The sequence below is a fragment of the Narcine bancroftii genome, chromosome 3 (genome assembly GCF_036971445.1).
Source record: "Narcine bancroftii isolate sNarBan1 chromosome 3, sNarBan1.hap1, whole genome shotgun sequence".
Lineage (NCBI taxonomy): Eukaryota > Metazoa > Chordata > Chondrichthyes > Torpediniformes > Narcinidae > Narcine > Narcine bancroftii.
In genome coordinates this window covers 362,878,069-362,899,545 of record NC_091471.1, presented here as the reverse complement: position 1 = coordinate 362,899,545, position 21,477 = coordinate 362,878,069, and the positions used below count along the sequence as shown (strand labels likewise).

At 42.5% G+C, this 21,477-nt stretch overlaps 1 protein-coding gene across 2 annotated transcripts in view; it reads left to right on the top strand.

The window, feature by feature from the left end:
- The first annotated feature begins 16,516 nt into the window (after window positions 1–16,516).
- LOC138759531 (pseudokinase FAM20A-like) overlaps window positions 16,517–21,477 on the top strand; it is a 48,641-nt gene continuing 43,680 nt past the window's right edge. The window contains exon 1 of one of the 2 annotated variants that reach the window (XM_069930111.1): window positions 16,517–16,929. In XM_069930111.1, coding sequence (XP_069786212.1) covers window positions 16,631–16,929 — 299 coding nt within the window. In that variant the 5' untranslated portion in view covers window positions 16,517–16,630. Of the gene's footprint in view, window positions 16,930–16,991; window positions 17,219–21,477 lie in introns of those variants that run through there. The other variant, XM_069930109.1, reaches the window with a different exon arrangement.

The following is a 21,477-nucleotide window of genomic DNA, read 5'->3' as shown; positions in this document are numbered from 1 at the left end:
GTGCGGTACATGATAAAAAATGGACAATATTGGCATTTTATGAGACCTCAGTTGTGGCTATAAAGCTTTACTAACACATACTTCCTCTCTGTGGCAATGGCCTGATATATTTTATGTGAATTGTTAGCATTTTGATCTGAAATTATTGTCATGTTCCCCATGTGCTGAATATGTGTAACCAACGTCATCCAGTTTAGCGGCAAAATACTTCACTGGCTTCCTGCCAATCCAGAATGGGACAAATCAAACTTTTGATCTGTTGGCTAAATTTAACAATTAAATGATTTGCAGAAGAGCAAATATTGACAGATATTCACATTGCAGGAGATAGTGATTTACACACACTACATAATGGGTTTACATTTTTCTTCCAAATGTTTCAAGCTAAATCTTGTTCCAAGTCCCACATCTTTATTTCTACTTTGGAGGACTTGAAACCTCAAAAATAATTCTTGCTTTGTACAATAATCTTATTATAAAATTGAGGTACTGCTTCAAAATTCCTTTGCAGGAGTAACTCGATTTTCACCACCTTGTATCTTCAGGTAGCTGTGGGAGTCTTTCCCCGGTCTGCACCCCCACACCCCCCCCCCAAGTTTGCCTGGTATAATACATCTATTTTTCTCAAACAACATTACAAAATAATCTACTGATATTTTTAAATGCTAAAATTCATCTGACTGACATTGACAGCATTAATATTTTGAGCAGTGTGAATTTCTATTTGTTAACCTAAACTAAACCCCTATGCATTGAATTGTATTTCAATATGCAGTTTGAGGTTTAAATAACTCATGGCTCTGGTAATGAATGAATATCTTTCATATGTGCATTTAAATACGAGTGAGAATTATTTTGAACTTTCTGTTAATTTCAGTTATTGCCTCTAATTGGGAAGAACCAGTAAGATGCATGAAGAACAGGAAAAGTGGAGGTGATTAAATAGTTAATAATTTATGCACAAAAAGTTCAGCCTAATAACTGATGCAAATTGTTACCAAAGATATTTAAAAGATGAAGGTGAAATGTCCTCTCACGGAAATGAGAAGATGACTAACCATGTGTAGATGAAAGTTGTACCAGAATATCATCCTTAACGAAATAAGCTGCTCAACTCATTTCGGGGACAATAAGAAGATTGTCCACATTCAGGGTAAGAATTAAATTACTCCACTGACCTGCATCCCAGTTTATCACTCAAGTTTTACATTGTAGGAGGGTTTTTTAAAAAATAATGGCATAATACATGCTTATTTATTCATAGAATGAAAAAAATGGCTCTGTAAATATTTTCCAGACAGTTAAACAAGACTCCAACAAGTGGGAGTTTTTGGGACCTGGACCTCCGTCTGGGTTGTGGCTCTTCATCGATCTGAATCCCTGGCACCGAGAAACGGGAGTAATTTAACCTGGTGCTCCTCTGGGGCTGCAGCGCCGCAGGGATGAGCACCACCAGTGTCGTGCAGGGCATGAGTCACGTGACTGCACTGGAGGTCAGCTGATGAGTCTAGTTCTCATGTATATGTCCTCTCACTTTTGGCTATTTTGATGGCTTCTTTTAAATACATACAGCACATCCTGGGATTGTAACTGCTCTTGGCAAAGAAAGACAGAACACTCGTTTGCCTCCAGTTGTTCCTCTATGAAGGCAGCCCATCCATTTCCCTCCCCCAATCCCTGTCATGTGGTGCACTATGTTCGGGATGGACCCAGTGTATCAACGACAATTCAGCTGCAAAAGTCCTGCTCTGCTCTCTCCATTATAACCACCCTGCCCTCCCCCCACCACAATTCAGTAATTTCTTATTCAAATATTTATCTATTATTGCCTCAGGGGCAGCCTTGGTCAAATATTTTGCACAGCTCATACCAACATTGACAGAATAAGAGTCTCTTGTATTTCTGCTCTGCAGATGAAGCAAACTATTTAAAAGTACATGACTCAAATTTTTTTCTGCTGACAATATGGAAAAAAAAAAGTTGTCCATTGCAATGATGGGTAATTATGGAGGAAGTACAAACACTGTCTATTTTAACATGAGCTTCAGTCTGGAAAGAAACTCTCTCCTTAGCATAGCGAGTTTCTACTTCTGGTTTTTAAACCCGAATCTGAATGGCTCCATTCAGGACTCAACAGCTAAGTAAAAACTTGACTCAGTTCCAGCAATCCACTTCATTTAAAAGCAAAATAAATATTTTGGTAAGGCAAGCTTGAAGTCTTCAATGCTGGTCACACTATTGCCCATTCATGGTCAATGGGTGAAAAATCTAGTCCATCATCATTCTTACTGCTAAGTGAAATCATATTCCTATTTGTGAGTAGGATACAAATTGTTACCAAAGATATTTAAAAGATGAATTGAAATGTCCTCTCACGGAAATGAGAAGATGACTAACCATGAGTAGATAAAAGTTGTACCAGAATATCATCCTGAATATGTGTATTCAAGAATTACCCGACAATTTCTCCTCCAGCCAGCATTGTTTGAATTCTGAGACTTTCTGAGATTTCTTGCTTCTGGCATTTATTGCTTATTCCTTAAAGATAACAAGATGAGAATGTGCAGCAATATTTTTTGCAATATAACCAACGGTGGACAGCTTGGTGGGGAAAACAATTGTCGTATTGAAACAAGTTTTAGATACTAATGGCTGCTTTACATAGTGAGTTGGATAATGTTAAATACATATCAGAAATTAACAACTCCAAGCAAAGATGCATTTTGAAGAGAAATGTAGCGTTATTGTAGTTCAGAGTAAATATTTTTCCATAGCTGGTGGGAAATTAATTATTTATTGGACTGACTTGTACTGTATTGCTAGAGCTCGGAGCCAACTGTTATTCCATTTCCTATGATCACATGGGTTCCTATCAACTCAGAACAGAAATATCAAACATCATGCATCAGCAGAAACTCCCATCAGAAATATGTTAACCAGACTACATGTCCATTTTCATAGACTATTTTTAATGGAATTAAATGACTTCCTGTTGGAGCTTGAGAAAAAATATTTCTGGTGGAAGTATAACCCATTGCTCCTTTTAATGAAGCATTAAAGAAACTGATAAATAGTAAGCCCACAAGTTGATGACATGAATTGCATCCAAATTATAAGTTCTACCAATAAGACAAAGAATGTCACATGGCCCTTCACGTCTTTCCGCTGAAGGAAGAAACAATTGACAACATTTGTCTATGAGATGATGCCACTTTAGCAGACATCCAACATTTGACATTATTCTGAAATAGATATTAACTAATAAACATTATTTAATACAGGGCATAACCCCATTCATTTTAAATTAATAATATTTTACCAGCATGTCAGATGGAGGAATCTCATAAACATATTGCATTTCAACTGTTAAATTTATTAATTATTGTCACATGAACAAAGATACAGTGAAAACACACTGAAATGCTGGAGGAACTCAGCCGGTCTTTTCAGTGTCTATAGGAGACAAAGATATATTGTTGACACTTCAGGTCTGAGCCCTTCGTTAAGGAATAAGTCATGTAAGCCAGAAGTAGGAAATCTCAGAATTCAGACAATGCTGGCTGGGGGAGGAATCCAGACCAACAAAAGTATTAATTGGATATGATAAGGGACATGATATAATTTATCATGTTTGTGCAAAAGGAGACAGATTGGAGAGAGAGAGTAAGGAAAAGCGACAGGGGGACGGTTTAAACGAAAGCCAGAGAAGTCAATATTAATGCCATCCAGTTGGAGGGTGTCCAATTGAAAGTTGAGGTGCTGTTCCTCCAATTTGTAGGTGGTCTTAGTTTGGCAGAACATTAGACATATATGTCAGGAAGGGAATGGGATTAAGAATTGAAATGGGTGGCCACTGGGAGATCCATGCTATTGTGGAGCTGAAGTGCTCAACAAAGTGATCTCCCGGTCTGTGTCCACTCTCTCCAGTGTAGAGGAGACTTCAATAGGAGCACTGGATGCAGTAGGTGACCCCTGCAGATTCACCTTTTTGTTGGTCTGGATTTCTCCTCCAGCCAGCATTGTTTGAATTCTGAGACTTTCTGAGATTTCTTGCTTCTGGCATTTACTGCTTATTCCTTAAAGAAGGGCTCCCGAAACTTCAGCAATATAGTTTTGACTCCTATAGATTCTGAAAAGACCGGTCAAGATTCTCCACCATTTTGGTGTGTTTACTATAATCACAGCACCTGCAGACTTTCATGTTTCACAGTGAAATACATTATTTGCATCCCACTAAAAGGCTGGTAAATCGTCACCATGGTCCAATGTAGTTTTACAATAAAAGATACAAAATTGGAAAGAAAACAAAGCCCCTTCCTCTGATGTGGCCGCCTCCACCACTATAGTCACTACTTACATGTCCCCATTGTTCCTCCATGTTGTCCAGCAATGTGGTAGGGGAAGAAGATTCCAAGCCCAAGCTTGAGCCACCTATCCAGCAGCCTGCTCTCCATCTCTTCTCCAGGACCACCCCCGATCCCAATTCTTCAAAGCCATTTGAAACTGTCACCACCTGCGGCTTGGCAGTGGACCTTCATCTGCTGAGCCAGAGCTGGAGCCTGCTTTATCCAGCCATCTTCCCTCTGCCATATTCAACTGCCTGTTCTCTGTACCATCCATACAGGACTGACAGAAGCCACATTTGCAGCAGCGTTCCTTTAGCTTAGTCCTGGCTAATGTCTGGGGTTTCAATTTTAGGTCCATTTGTCTTATTTGTGATCTTCTACAATATTACTGAAAGTGAAAATGATCCATTTTCAGTTGGCTGTTATTTATTGGCCAATGTTATACTGCACATTTTGCACCATTTAATCTCAATATCATTATACTTGTACTATTGCTTGCCAAACTCCACTGTGGCATTGAAACAAGATCCCAGAGAATGGGAGTAGGGAGAACACAATCAGTGCTTGAAACATTGTCTTTTCATCACAAAAAATCTACATTTGGTTTGAATTTCAAACATTCTTGACCAGGAATATCATTTAGATTTTTATGTCAATTCAAACTTGCTTTCTGTTATTAGAAAATAAATGTTAAAACCTCATTGTCTTTCTTGCATACTATTTTGCCTCCCCCCCCACCCCAGCAAAAGAGAAATATTTCTATCCATCTGTGTCCAGAATTAGGAAGTCGACTTGTTTCATTAACATTAAATCCATTATAGTTCATCGCACCAATGTGTACCTGGTCCCACTGGCGATGCTGCGAAGCGTTCACAATTCGTGGCCAATACATGTTAACAGATGATTGAAGTCAAACTTCCCCGATTGTTGCCCCTGAATCTAAAATTAGAATTATGCACAAATCAATGAGGATGAACAAAGGAGAGGAATGTTTTGTAATAAATGAATCCTTTTTTTCCCCACAAAAATGCCAGTAGATTGACCACGTTGCTCTCATGACCACATACTGCGATATGATTTTTTAGGTGTGAAATGAAGTTCTAATTTCTTATCAATGATACAAAATACTTCTTTTTGCTTGTAATGTGAAGTACTTTTCTTTCTTCTTTGGCTTGGCTTCGCGGACGAAGATTTATGGAGGGGGTAAAAGTCCACGTCAGCTGCAGGCTCGTTTGTGGCTGACAAGTCCGATGCGGGACAGGCAGACACGGTTGCAGCGGCTGCAGGGGAAAATTGGTTGGTTGGGGTTGGGTGTTGGGTTTTTCCTCCTTTGCCTTTTGTCAGTGAGGTGGGCTCTGCGGTCTTCTTCAAAGGAGGTTGCTGCCCGCCAAACTGTGAGGCGCCAAGATGCACGGTTTGAGGCGATATCAGCCCACTGGCGGTGGTCAATGTGGCAGGCACCAAGAGATTTCTTTAGGCAGTCCTTGTACCTTTTCTTTGGTGCACCTCTGTCACGGTGGCCAGTATCAATATTTTACCAAAGCTATTTCATCAAAATATCAGATGTTAAACCTTCATGGTTTTCGAGCCATAGTCGTACGGCAGACGCACAAGGTTCACATTGACCATCAAGTACCTATCTATACTAACCCAAAACATTGACTGCCATTTGCATTCCAAGCCCTTTTTCCACTGGCATCCCAGTTAATTGGCTGTACAGTGTCCCGGGTTAGGAAGCGTTTGTGCTGTTTTCACTGGGCCACCTTTAACCGGGACGCTGACTGCTTTTCCACTGAACACACTCATCCCTGGGAATCGGAGAGTCTACCTTCGAATGGAATGGATGGAAGTTTCCTTTTTCCACTAGTTTAATCAGCATGCTGGCATAAGCCTACTCCATGGAAATGAGTAGGGATGGACGCAATCAATCCGCAGTGTAATTTGATGCCAGTGTGCTGATTGCTTTCCTTTTCCACTGGACCAATTTCCAGTTAATTCCTGGTACAAAGTGCCAGTGGAAAAGGGGCTTGTGGATGCGACATGACCTGCTGAGTTTCTCCAGCACTTTTGTGTACTCCACAAGTCCCCAGCATCAGCCAATTCCTTGTTTACCAATCTGTACTAACCCCTTTTATGAGCACTTGCTTTGTAGCTATCTATATCTTGGTGAATAAGGTGCTTCTTTATATCAGAAACATTGTGAGTTTCTGTTCCACCACCCACTTAGGCGGCATATTCCAGATTCCAGCCACCTTATGGGTATGAAAATTCTCTCTAAATCTCCTACCTTTCTAAAAATAGAACTTCTAAATTCCTCTAGGTTTAGAAAGCTCTGCTGTGGGGAAAAGTTTTCTACTGCAGTAAAACATAAAAATCTGCCGACACCATGTTTGAGGTAAAAACACAATGCCCTGGAGAAACTCAGCAGGTCAAAGTGTTCTTTGTGTAGCAAAGATAAAGATACATAGCCAACTTTTAGGGCTTGAGGCCTTCATCAAGATAAGTTGAAAGGTTTCTACTATCAAACTTTCCTATGTCCTTTATAATTGTATATATCGCCATCAATCTCCACCTCTACAAGGAAATCAAATCCAATATACTCGGTCTCTCCATGTACCTGAAGAATTCTACCCCAGGCAAAATCCTAGTGAAACAAAAAAGAGAACACTGGAAGAACTTAGCTGGTCAAGCAGCATCTGTGGAGGCAAAAATACGTCAAATTTTCAAGTCAAGATCCCGCATCAGGACTGAGAGGAAAGAGGAACGTATATAGTCGTGTGAGTGGGAGAGGAGCATGGGATAGGGGGTGATGAACAGATAGAGGAGAGGTCTGGGACAGACTGGCGAGTGAAATGTGGAACTGGATGGACAGGGGATGATGGAAAGATGGAACCAGGAGAGGGGAGGCAGGATGAGAGAGGTGAACTAAGGGAGTGGATGATACTAAGGGAGATGATTTGTCTGTGTGTGTATGGGGGAGAACACCAATTTGCATTATATGTAATTGGAAAATTCAAGATGCAGGAATTAGCACTGGTCCAATGAATGAGGTATTAGAAGTGGGACACAATTTAACAGAACACCGTTATGTCTTATGCCATCAGTTTATCCCTCAGTTAACATCACAAAATAAAATTAGATTAGCTGATTATTACACATTATCACTGTCTTGTTGAAGGGTTCCGGGGCCCCAAACATTATCAGTTCTTTTTTTCCCCCCACTGATGTTGCCCAACCCTCTGAGTTCCTCCAGCAGTTTGTTTGTTGCTCCAGATTCTGGTATTTACAACCTCACGTGTTTCTCCTATCAATGCAGTGCTGCTGTGTCCCAAGTTGTCTGATGCACTTCCTGTTACATCAATGACCACACCTGCAGAAGTATTTCATTATGGATAGAGTATTTTGTGACTAGCTATGATCATGAATGGCGATGAATATAATGACAAGTCTTCTGAAACTTTGGGCAGAAAATCAAACCGTGCCAGCATTCTGCACTGCATCCCCACTGAGAACTAAAACTGATGCTATTTTTGAATGTGAAGGGAATTAGAGGATAGTGCACAAGCAATCTTTGATCTTGCCTGTCAATCAACGACAATATTCCCAGTGTGTCCACCATTTTATCTTTCTCTTGGCATCCTTTAAACATCCTGAGTATTTTCATGCTTTGAAGTATATTGATTTCACAACATTGCATAAACCTATTGAGACATTTACTACATGCATAAGAGGTCAAACAAAATGAAGACATTTAAAATTATTTACTTTAATAAGCTATTTTAGAATTTTAACACAGAAGCAGGCCTTTTGGCCCAGCTGGTCCGTGCTAACTGCCAATCTGCCCAACGTCTCTGAAGGGACTCTCTTTTGCTTCTCTTTCTCTTCTTGTTTGGTGCACTGGATTAGTGGTGCCTATTTGTATACCTTTATGGGAAAAACAGAAGTCAGATACTTTTGTTCATTATGTACATGGCAATAAAGGAACCTTGAACTTTGAAATTGCCCACATGACCTCATCCCATTTGCCAACGACTGACCCAGATCCCTGCAACCTGTCAACAGAGTAAACCTGGATTGAGGTCAAATGCTTGCAAGAATTTGAATTGCAAAAAAAGATGCAAATTATTGAACAAAGTAAGAACAGTTCTGTTTGAATTCTGTCACCTTGTTGGTGAAAATATCATTATGTTCTTACTTTGTTCAATAATTTGCATCTTTTTTTGCATTGATTAAGGATGAATATACGTCATGTCAAAGTTAGATGGTGGTATTCATATAAAACCAAAGTCACTGTGAGCAGAAGTATAGGTTTTAACTAGTTTGGTTCAGATAATTTTTTTAAAATCCCATTTTAAATTATTGTGTTGAACTTAAAGATTTACTGTGATTTGTTAATGGACCTCATTTCAACATTTGACTGCATATATTTATGTAGAAGCTACACAAATTAGTTCAAAGCAATTTTTTATCGTTGGATAATTAAGATATCTTGATTATCTCAACTTTCACCATAGATTGTCTTTTAGGAACAATTCTGACTTTATGATCATCTTTAACCAAAATGCTAGACTGCAGTAATCTGAGATTCTAGCCAGCACGCAACGCCTAACAATTTAATTACAGATAGGTCAAATTGTGTTTCCTTAGCTACATAAATGGCTTATTGTTGACTTTCCTCCCATCTTTTCTATCCACGTTTTGGAATGCTTCCAACTCAGTTAAATGGCAGGTGGACTAACAATCCAAGATTGCCTCACAAATCATAACACAAATCCTTGTTCCACGTGTGGTCTCATTTATTTAAATTCATGGACAATGGAGATTCAAGTTAAATTGGATCGTGCCAAAAATGTTCAATTCTGCAAAATGATTTGATCCCCGATACATTCTAGATATATCCAGTTACCGCTTCTAAATTTTCAGAAAGCATTTTTAAAAATTGTTTAACAATGTCCACTAAATGTATTGCAAATGTAAATTTGTGAAAGCCTAGAGGAAGGGTTCAGGCCCAAAACATTGGTTCTATATCTTTACCCTCCTATGAACACCCTAAACCTGCAGATTTCCTTCAGCATTTTTGAATTTTTCCTATTCTTTTCATGCGTGTCTCATGATCAGGGTCGAGACTGCAGCCACATTATAGTCTGTTAATCATGAAGTTAACACTTTGCAAACTTTGGTATTTGTTTCCGTTGGTTACTCTTTTCCAACAAAAGTCCGTATTAATAAATTACCCAGAAAGTTTGACAAAAAAGTTAGGACAGGGTTTGAGTCAAAATGGGTTTAATGGAGCATTGTTAAAGAGAAGAGAGAACTAAAGGGATGGATTATCCAGAAAGTTTGACAAAAAAGTTAGGACAGGGTTTGAGTCAAAATGGGTTTAATGGAGCATTGTTAAAGAGAAGAGAGAACTAAAGGGATGGATTATCCAGAAAGTTTGACAAAAAAGTTAGGACAGGGTTTGAGTCAAAATGGGTTTAATGGAGCATTGTTAAAGAGAAGAGAGAACTAAAGGGATGGATTACCCAGAAAGTTTGACAAAAAAGTTAGGACAGGGTTTGAGTCAAAATGGGTTTAATGGAGCATTGTTAAAGAGAAGAGAGAACTAAAGGGATGGATTACCCAGAAAGTTTGACAAAAAAGTTAGGACAGGGTTTGAGTCAAAATGGGTTTAATGGAGCATTGTTAAAGAGAAGAGAGAACTAAAGGGATGGATTATCCAGAAAGTTTGACAAAAAAGTTAGGACAGGGTTTGAGTCAAAATGGGTTTAATGGAGCATTGTTAAAGAGAAGAGAGAACTAAAGGGATGGATTATCCAGAAAGTTTGACAAAAAAGTTAGGACAGGGTTTGAGTCAAAATGGGTTTAATGGAGCATTGTTAAAGAGAAGAGAGAACTAAAGGGATGGATTACCCAGAAAGTTTGACAAAAAAGTTAGGACAGGGTTTGAGTCAAAATGGGTTTAATGGAGCATTGTTAAAGAGAAGAGAGAACTAAAGGGATGGATTATCCAGAAAGTTTGACAAAAAAGTTAGGACAGGGTTTGAGTCAAAATGGGTTTAATGGAGCATTGTTAAAGAGAAGAGAGAACTAAAGGGATGGAAAGGTTTAAGGAGACAATGTCTCAGGCTTAGGCTTAGCTGCAGAAAGCCTGGGTGCCAACGATAGATAAAAATCAGAGCTGCATAAAAGCATGGCTGTTAACACAACGCTTTTACAGCTCCAGCGATCGGGACCGGGGTTCGAAACCCACGCTGTCTGTAAGGAGTTTGTTCATTCTCCCCATGTCTGCGTGTGTTTATCCTGGGTGTTCCAGTTTCCTTCCATCCTTCAAAACGTACCAGGGGTGTAGATCAATCGAGTGTAATTGGGCAGAACATGCTTGTGGGCCAAAAGGGCTATTACCTTGCTGTATGTTTAAATTTAAAATTTTTAAATTTAAACTTAAAATTTAAAAAGACCAAATTTAGAAGACGTGGGTAACTGGAAAGATTGTGGAGATGAAGGAAATTATAGCTGTAAAGGGGGAGGGGTGGGGGGGAGTTTTGAAAATGGATAGATTTGAAAACAAAGGAAATAGTTTTAAAAGCAGTGTTGTTATAGTACATTTTCAATGCATTATATTTGCTGAGCATTACTCTTTTTTTTTAAATTTTTTATTTTTCACACCATAAATCACATTAGCCATGATATACACTATTTCTTTTTCACACATTTACAGTGACTTTTTCTCCCCCCCCTCCCTCCTCCCAAGCCACCCCCCCACCCCCCCCCCTCTCATCCATTTTAGGTATACAATCTAGGTTGCATTAAGCCAGTCAGACAATGTTGTCATTCAACAAAAATACACCAGAAATTCTACTGAGTCCATTCTTTTCTTTCCTTCTCCTTCCATCAACTTAGGTAATGTTTGTCCCCGGTAGGTTTTCGCTATTGTATTTAACGTAAGGCTCCCATACTTGTTCGAATATTTCAATATTATTTCTTAAACTATATGTTATTTTTTCTAATGGAATACATTTATTCATTTCTATATACCATTGTTGCATTTTCAAATTATCTTCCAATTTCCAGGTTGACATAATACATTTTTTTGCTACGGCTAGAGCTATCTTAACAAATCTTTTTGTGCATCCTCCAAATCAATTCCAAATTCTTTGTTTTTTATGTTACTTAGGAGGAAGATCTCTGGATTCTTTGGTATATTGTTTTCTGTTATTTTATTTAATATCTGATTTAGATCTTCCCAAAATTTTTCTACTTTCTCACATGTCCAGATTGCATGAATTGTTGTTCCCATTTCTTTTTTACATCGAAAGCATCTATCAGATACTGTTGGGTCCCATTTATTTAACTTTTGCGGTGTAATGTATAGTCTGTGTAACCAATAGAAAAGCATAATTTAACTCGCACTCCTTAAAAATACTGTGGAATAAATGTCAGAGTTTTTAACAATTATGAAGTTGGGTTAACCTAACGTCGACATTAACATCAAAAACTACAACTTGTGTGTATGATACTTCACCGGAATGTTAACAGGGTAAATTTGAATCTAACCACGTCAGGAGTTAAGACTAATGACCAAAACTTTGGTTGAGGAATGTCATAAGAAGGAATGAGGCAGAAAGATTTAGGGAGGGAACTCCATACCTTGGACCCTGAGAGCCCAAAGGTTGGTCAACAATGGTAACTACATGCCAAGTACAGAAGAAGTCAACTTAGACCGGTGGTTCTCAACCTTTTTTCCCCACACATACCACCTCAAGTAATCCCTTACTAACCACAGGGCATTCTATGCCAGAGGTGCTCTGTGGTTAAAAGGGATTACATAAATGGTATGTGAATGGAAATAAAAGATTCAGAATCACTGGCTTAGACAACAGGATAGCTACTTCAGTGCTTACATTAATGGTTATCATCAAGGTTTAGTTTCACTTTAATGTAAAACTCTCTGAGGCTCGTATATCTCGGGCTTTGAATTAGAAATTTAATAAGAAGGCACCCAAAAAAATTACATTCGGCCTTATTGATAAATGCTTGAATACATGCATAGATATTATAAATTTAAAATGTTAATTATTTTAATCTCTATTCCTTTCAAGAAAGGAACTTAGCCACTTTGAACTCCATTTCACATGGGAATAGCAAAGCCACTGCTATTGTTCTATAGCAGACTCAATCTTACTTGCTCTCCACTCAGCCCTGGATCACCTGGACCACAGCACTCACAGGCTGCTTTTCATCGACTACAGCTTGGCTTTCAACACCATCACCCTCAGTACTGGTCAGTAAGCTTTAAAACCTGGGCCCCTGCAACTGGCTTACTCATCGGAGGACCACAGTCCATACTTACCGGTAACATCTTCTCCTCACAGGGATGCATGCTTAGCTCACTGCTCTACTGTCTACTCCCATGACTGTACGGCTAGGAACAATTCAAATTGCATCTACAGTTTTGCTCATGACTCCACAGTTGTCGGCAGAATCACAGACACCAATGAGGAAGCATTGAAGAGTGAGATAGATCACCTAGTTGAGTGGTGTCACAACAACACTCTTGTACTCAACATTAGTGAAACTAAGGAATTGATTGTGGTCTTCAGGAAGGAAATCAGGAGAACACAAACCTGGAGAAGGTAAAGAACTTCAAATTCCTAGGTGTCAAAATCTCTGAAGATCTTTCCTGGGGTCAACATGAAGAATTATCAGCTGTTATATCTCATTGAGTTTGAGGAGATTTGGTACATCACCAAAGACTTGCAAATTTCTGCAGGTACACCATGGATAATATTCTAACTGTTTACATCACTGTCTGGTATGGAGACGCCATGAATTGTAAACTCATCCAACGCACTCATAGACACAAGTTTTCACTCCATTAAGAGGCTACGTTTCAGTCACCGCCCAGGTCATGCCCTTTTCTCATCAGGACGGAGGTACAGGAACCTGAGGATGCCCGCCCGTCATTACTAAAACAGCTTCGTCCCCCTCTGCCATCAGATTTCTAAACAGGCGAAAAACCAATAGACCCTACCTCACTCTCTTTTTTTGCACTAATTATCTATTTTTTAAAAATATTGTATAAGAAGCTTAATTTACTGAGATAACAAGTAAAAAGGTGAACTGTCAGTTCCTCTTTTGGGACAATAATGTTTTTGTGTGTACTCTCATTCATTCATTCCTAGTGTTCAAGGCCAAATGCTTATTTATGTATTCACACCCTGACCTGCTTTGAACAGGGCAAATGCTCTTTTGTTCATGATGTATCTGACCATGATACTAACTCAAACTAATCCCATCTGCCTCCACATGATCTATATCCCTTCCTTCCTGCATGCGCCTGTCTAACCGCCTCGTATCTGCTTCCACTAACCCCCAGTAGTTCATTCCGGACAATCACCACTCCAAGTGTTTTTTTTAAAAAAAACCTGCCTCACACAACTCATTCAAACTTCTCTCTTGCACCTTACAGATAGGTCCTACACATTTGACATTTCCACCCTGAGAAAAGACTATTTACCCTCTCTATGCTTCTCATCATTTTATAAACTTCCACCAGGTCTGCCTGAGCCTCCAACTCAACAAAATAATCCAAGTTTGCCCAACTTCCCTTTATAGCTACTACTCTCTCGTCCAGGCAACATCCTCTCCAATGCCTCCACATTCTTCTTGTAATGTGGTGACTGAAAATGCACACAATGGTCAAATGTGGCTTAACCAGCTGCATGAGACTTTCAAACGCAACACCACAATGAAGGTAAGCATGACATAAGCCTTCGTTACATTTACTTGCATTTAGTTGCACCTCAAGAGCTCTCTGTATATCAGTAATCCTAAAGGACCCTCCGCCGTTACCTGCCCTTTCATTTGACTTCCCAAAATGCAACACTTCACACTAGTCTGGATTAAACCCCATCTGTCATTTCTCCATCCAAATCTCCAATTGATCAATATTCTGTTGTTACCTTCGATAACTCATTCACTGTTTACAACTCCACCAATTCCTGTTGTCTGCAATATTACTCATCAGCCCATCTACATTTTCATTCAAATCATTCTTATACATCACAAACAACATAAGATCCAGCACTGACCTTTTTGGAATGACATTGATCACAGACCTCCACTCAAAGAAACATCCTTTGCTACTACCCTCTACCTTCTAAGGCCAAGACAATTTTGAATTGAATATCCTGTGTCCTAATCTTCTGCATCAGCCTACCATGAGGAACCTTACCTCTTCTTCTTTGGCTTGGCTTCGCGGACGAAGATTTATGGAGGGGTATGTCCACGTCTGCTGCAGGCTCGTTGGTGACTGACAAGTCCAATGCGGGACAGGCAGGCACGGCTGCAGCGGTTGCAAGGGAAAATTGTTGGTTGGGGTTGGGTGTTGGGTAAAGCCTTACTAACAATAATCGTTATTTCTTGTGCTGAAATTTAAATGCAGTTTTGGTTGAACATCTCAGAGTGGCCCCATGAATTGGCCTTCATTGTCCGATGAGGACGTTTATTTCAGCATACCTGCATTGACCTCTGGCTCAATGACTCACATTTTAAACCTCTGGGTTATTTTGATCACTTTAGAACAAAAGGGGAAAATTTCTGATTATTTTCAAAGGAGGTTAGTTGATTATTAATATGAAGGAAACCAAGAGGTGAATGAATATTGATCATTTATGCCCTGTGTAAATAATGATAAAGGTTGCAGTGTGCCTTTTCATTGAAGACAAACACTTTTCACAAAGTAACATTTAAAATCGTAACATTCCCCTCAGGGGAAAAAAAACAGAAATGAGTTTTTTTGGATCACCGATTGTTCCCCAATGAAATTAGTCAGAGATTGACAGAAACTTGCAACATCAGCCTAATGATAAGCAGTGGTTTTCAAACTTTTTCTTTTCATTCACATACTTTGTTAAGCCATCCCTGTGCCATAGGTGCTCTGTGATTGCTTAAGGTGCTATGTGTGAGTGGGGGGGGGGAAAAAAGTTTGAAAACCAGTTTTAATTGTACCTCATTGACTCATTATGTGCACGGTTTCATAGCTCCAAAGGAAATGGGCCAATGACAGTTTTTCTCAAGCAAAATATTTCAGTAACAATTGGATCTAGAGCAGTGGTTCTCAACCTTCCCTTCCCACTCACATCCCACCTTCAGCAATCCCTTACTCATCACAGAGCACCGATGGCGTAGGGATTACTTAAAGTGGGAAGAAAAAATGACTGAGAACCTCTGTGTGTGGACACTCCTTGATTTCAGTCATCAGATCTGACCCATTCTGCAAATATAATCACCAATGTTCTGGCTCATCGGCCCCCAAATCTGCACCACCTCCTCAAGATTGCAGAGTATTTTTTTTGCTACGGCTAGGGCTATGCTAACAAATCTTTTTTGTGCACCATCCAAATCGAGTCCAAATTCTTTGTTTTTTTATGTTACTTAGGAGGTATATTCTGTGATGTTATTTAATATCTGGTTTAGATCTTCCCAAAGTTTTTTCACTTTCTCACACGTCCAGATTGCATGAATTGTTGTTCCCGTTTCCTTTTTACAGCGAAAACATCTGTCAGATACTGTTGGGTCCCATTTATTTAACTTTTGAGGTGTAATGTATAGCCTGTGTATCCAGTTATATTGTATCATTCGTAACCTCGTGTTTATTGCATTTCTCATCGTTCCAGAGCATAACTTCTCCCATGTTTCCTTCTTTATCCTCATGTTTAGATCTTGTTCCCATTTTTGTTTAGTTTTACCATTTGTTTCCTCCGTCTCCTTTTCTTGCAGTTTATTTGTTATAAATCTTTTTGATTGTCATTGTATCTGTAATCACATATTCCAAGTTACTTCCCTCTGGTAACCTCAACCTGCTTCCCAATTTGTCCGAAAAATTAAAAAAAAAGATCGCAGAGTATTAAAATCCTCCAAGTGGGCAAGTCCAGGAGAAGAGGGGACCGTCTTGGACTTAAAGGGCACCCACTTAAAACAGAGCCAACTTTGGGAGCCACGGGCGGCCGTGGAGGCTCATCTATTAAGGAGGAGATGGATAATGGATTTGGAATGAGATGTGAGCTCCTGATGGAGCAGACTCGATGGGCTGAGCGGCCTGAGGTCGGATCTCATTTCACGGGGAGGGGAGGGCAAAGTTACGGGCAGGCACCTCTACTCTGCCAGCCTGTGCCTCTTCCCCCCAAGGTGTCCCTTTAAGAAGGGTGTGCGGCTCAGCCGGTCGTGTTGTGACAGCTGGTCCGGCGGCAGCCGAACCCCTCGCCCGGCTGAGCCAAGCCATGTGGAGCGGAAGAAACCGGCTCCTTCTGCTCCTGCTCCTCTCGACGGCCTTCACGCTCGACCTGCTCTTCCACCTCTTCCCCAAGTGGCAGCGGCTGCCCCGAGGCCAGTGTCCGTGCGGCGAGGTGCGGGAGCCCAGCGGCGCTCGGCGGCTCAGCCCAACTCTCTCCGAACTCCGCCAACTCTTCTCGCACCCCTTGTACCGAGCGCGGTCCCCGAGCCGGGGGCCGGGCCACCTCCTCTTGGAGAGAGACGCCACCGTCCAATACTACCAGCACAGAGCGAAGCGGGCCAACAGGTAAGGGTGAAGTGGGCGAACAGCAGCCGTGGCGGGGCGCTCACCAAGAGGCATCGGGTGCGAGTGCGGAGGCACCGCGACGTGTGGGAGATGGCCATGCGGGGGACGTAATTACAACCCGCCAGGTTTGCTGCAGGACTTGACGCCCTCGCCGGGCTTTATCATCTGGGTCTCTCTCTGTGTGCATGGGTCACTTGGATCTCAAGTGGCCCAGTTGCCAGCGAGCCGACGGGACCGTGTGTGTGTGTGGGCTCGATGGCAGACCCGGAGAGGAGGAGCTGATCTCGGGGTGAGAATAATTGGACCCAGTGGGGGGGGGGGGGGTAGGCTCATTGTCTTTTGGCGTAAACCCGATGGGCTGAATGGCCCTTGGCTGAGATTGGGGTCTGGGGTGAGAATAATTGGGCCCAGTGGGGGGGTTAGGCTCATTGTCTTTTGGTGTAAACCCGATGGGCTGAATGGCCCTTGGCTGAGATTGGGGTCTGGGGTGAGAATAATTGGGCCCAGTGGGGGGTTAAGCTCATTGTCTTTTGGCGTAAACCCGATGGGCTGAATGGCCCTTGGCTGAGATTGGGGTCTGGGGTGAGAATAATTGGGCCCAGTGGGGGGGGTTAGGCTCATTGTCTTTTGGCGTAAACCCGATGGGCTGAATGGCCCTTGGCTGAGATTGGGGTCTGGGGTGAGAATAATTGGGCCCAGTGGGGGGGTTAGGCTCATTGTCTTTTGGTGTAAACCCGATGGGCTGAATGGCCCTTGGCTGAGATTGGGGTCTGGGGTGAGAATAATTGGGCCCAGTGGGGGGTTAGGCTCATTGTCTTTTGGCGTAAACCCGATGGGCTGAATGGCCCTTGGCTGAGATTGGGGTCTGGGGTGAGAATAATTGGGCCCAGTGGGGGGTTAGGCTCATTGTCTTTTGGCGTAAACCCGATGGGCTGAATGGCCCTTGGCTGAGATTGGGGTCTGGGGTGAGAATAATTGGGCCCAGTGGGGGGTTAGGCTCATTGTCTTTTGGCGTAAACCCGATGGGCTGAATGGCCCTTGGCTGAGATTGGGGTCTGGGGTGAGAATAATTGGGCCCAGTGGGGGGTTAGGCTCATTGTCTTTTGGCGTAAACCCGATGGGCTGAATGGCCCTTGGCTGAGATTGGGGTCTGGGGTGAGAATAATTGGGCCCAGTGGGGGGTTAGGCTCATTGTCTTTTGGCATAAACCCAATGGGCTGAATGGCCCTTGGCTGAGATTGGGGTCTGGGGTGAGAATAATTGGGTCCAGTGGGGGGGTTAGGCTCATTGTCTTTTGGCGTAAACCTGATGGGCTGAATGGCCCTTGGCTGAGATTGGGGTCTGGGGTGAGAATAATTTGGTCCAGTGGGGTGGGGGGGGTTAGGCTCATTGTCTTTTGGCATAAACCCAATGGGCTGAATGGCCCTTGGCTGAGACCTGAAGTGAGATTGGGGTCTGGGGTGAGAATAATTGGGCCCAGTGGGGGGGTTAGGCTTATTGTCTTTTGGCGTAAACCCGATGGGCTGAATGGCCCTCGGCTGAGACCTGAAGTGAGACTGGGGTGAGATTAATTGGACCCAGTGGGAGGGGGGGTTTAGGCTCATTGCCTTTTGGCATGATGGGCTGAGTGGCCCTTGGCTGAGACCTGAAGTGAGTCTGGGGTAAGAATAATTGGATTCAGTAAGGGGGGGGAGTTAGGCTCATTGTCTTTTGGTGTAAACCCAATGGGCTGAATGGCCCTTGGCTGAGACCTGAAGTGATACTGGGGTGAGAATAATTGGGCCCAGTGTGGGGGGGGGGGGTTAGGCTCATTGTCTTTTGGCGTAAACCCAATGGGCTGAATGGCCCTTGGCTGAGACCTGAAGTGAGATTGGGGTCTGGGGTGAGAATAATTGGGCCCAGTGGGGGGGGTTAGGCTCATTGTCTTTTGGTGTAAACCCTATGGGCTGAATGGCCCTCGGCTGAGACCTGAAGTGAGACTGGGGTGAGATTAATTGGACCCAGTGGGGTTTAGGCTCATTGCCTTTTGGCATGATGGGCTGAGTGGCCCTCGGCTGAGACCTGAAGTGAGTCTGGGGTAAGAATAATTGGACAGTAAGGGGGGGGGGGAGTTAGGCTCATTGTCTTTTGGTGTAAACCCAATGGGCTGAATGGCCCTTGGCTGAGATTGGGGTCTGGGGTGAGAATAATTTGTTCCGGTGTGGGGGGGGGGGTTAGGCTCATTGTCTTTTGGCATAAACCCAATGGGCTGAACGGCCCTTGGCTGAGACCTGAAGTGAGATTGGGGTCTGGGGTGAGAATAATTGGGCCCAGTGGGGGGGGGGGTTAGGCTCATATGGGCTGAATGGCTGAGACCTGAAAGCCGAATACACTTTGAAAACTTGCACTGGTGAGAACAGAGCCAAGAAAGTCACCGTCCTCCCTCCACCAAGCAGGTGCTTCCTGTCCACCGGGGATGATTCAATGCATTGGCCAATAGTCCAGGCCAGTGACAACTGGAAACTGGTCAACGGGGAACCATTCAGGGGAGATGAATTATTAATCACTTTACAACATATTTGGCTGAACTCAAAAAGCACATGATGCCTCCAAAGCTTGTGAGTGTGGAAATGATTAATGCCACTTAGTTGGGTTTTTTTTTTAAACCAAATTTTGATCCAGTGTCCACAAATAATTGCAGTACTGCAGCCAATAGTCCACAATCTCAGGCACAGAAGAGAAAAGATTGGATGAGTACGGAGCAAATCCAGCCAGTTAGTCACGTCCTGTAGTGCAAATACTCCCTGCAAAGTGTACTGGCTAGGAAGCACAATTAGACCACGTTGCAATCATTTCACTGGAAAAAGGTTGAATGTAACAGAATTAACCTAATTCTCTGAAGATCATTTGCAAATTTATGAAAACATATGATACAAAAAGTTTCTGTTCATAGTGCAGTATAGAATATATTCTTTATGTACTGTATTTGGCACTGGAGAGTATCTCCTGCCCTTAAGTAAAACGTTATATAATGTTAGCAGCATTATATGAACCACATTTCAACACTAGTGGTCCAGGGGTGTTTTGGTCTGGCTTCTATTTGGTTGGTGTGCAATGGTGGGAGAGGCTTAACCTATGGCCTTTCCCCATTTGAGCCTATTGTGACAAAAACTTAGTGCGTCCTGAGGCACGTTGGAGTGAGCCAGGCCTCGATGTATGTTCACGGAAAGCTTCTAACACTGAGTCCTGCACATTTTGAGCCGATCTAGGGGCACCTTTCACTGAGTTGATGGCCTTCCTGAAGCAACTCGTATCATTGTCCATCTTTCAACATGAAGTCCTGTCCACCCACACACCTGGCCCACCATTTGCCTGTCTGTGTTCCTAAAATGGCTACATCAGTGACTGTCCAAGAACAAATAGTACAGGAAGAAGTACAAATCGTTGCAACATGGCCAGGCCCTTCCTTCCCTGCACCAGGGAAAGATAAGCCCTCAGCACATTGGCACACCTACTCTCCTTCATCCTGACCACCAACATAAAGAGGAAGACGGAGGAGGGGGGGAAGATGGAGGAAAGGGGACAGTGGGAAGGGGGGAGATGGAGGAAAGGGGGACAGTGGGAAGGGGGGAGATGGAGGAAAGGGGGACAGTGGGAAGGGGGGAGATGGAGGAAAGGGGGACAGTGGGAAGGGGGGAGATGGAGGAAAGGGGGACAGTGGGAAGGGGGGAGATGGAGGAAAGGGGGACAGTGGGAAGGGGGGAGACTGAGGAAAGGGGGACAGAGGGAAGGGGGACCCAGAGTTAATGAGGGACAAAGGGAAGGCGGGCGAGGTGCAGGAAATGGGGGACAGAAGGAGGGGGTGACAGAGGAAAGGGGGGGACAGAGGGGGTGAGACGGAGGAAATGGGGACAGACTGATAGCAGTGAAAACTTCTGGTTAGTTCTATCTGGCTCTTCAACTGCTAAACTCCCTTTCTCTGTACACCAAATGACCACCCTACAATCTCAGCCCAAAATTCCCATATATCTATCTCTCTTTTGCCCTCTTAAATATCATTACATGCAGAGAACTTTTTCCCCCTTCTTTCCTCTCACACATTCTGTCTAATACATAATCACATCTGGTCCTCTCCCCCAGGTTCTTTCCCCCTTTATGTACATTAGACCACCCTCTTCCCTTTAGTCTTGACAAAGGTTCCAAACCCGAAACGTTAACTCACCATTTCTACCCATAGATGCTGTCTGACCTGCTGAGTTCCTCCAGCAATTCATGGTTTATGTGTGAATGCTTTGATTTGCCATTGTGTGTTGGGACTACTTCAGGCTTTTAAAAACATCTACCTGCAAAAATGACAAGATTTGCTCTACTGCAAGTACAACTGGCTTCTCTTGGTGTTAAGTTGTTAAAGCTTGTTCTGTAGATTTGTGACAACTGCTATGTGCCATGGGATCTCACGGTTCTGAGATGACTGATACCTCTATTTCCCATGGCTATCAAGCTCTTGAACCTCCCCTAACTACACTAATCATAAACTGCTCTGACACTACAAAAAAAATCTGTCTGCAC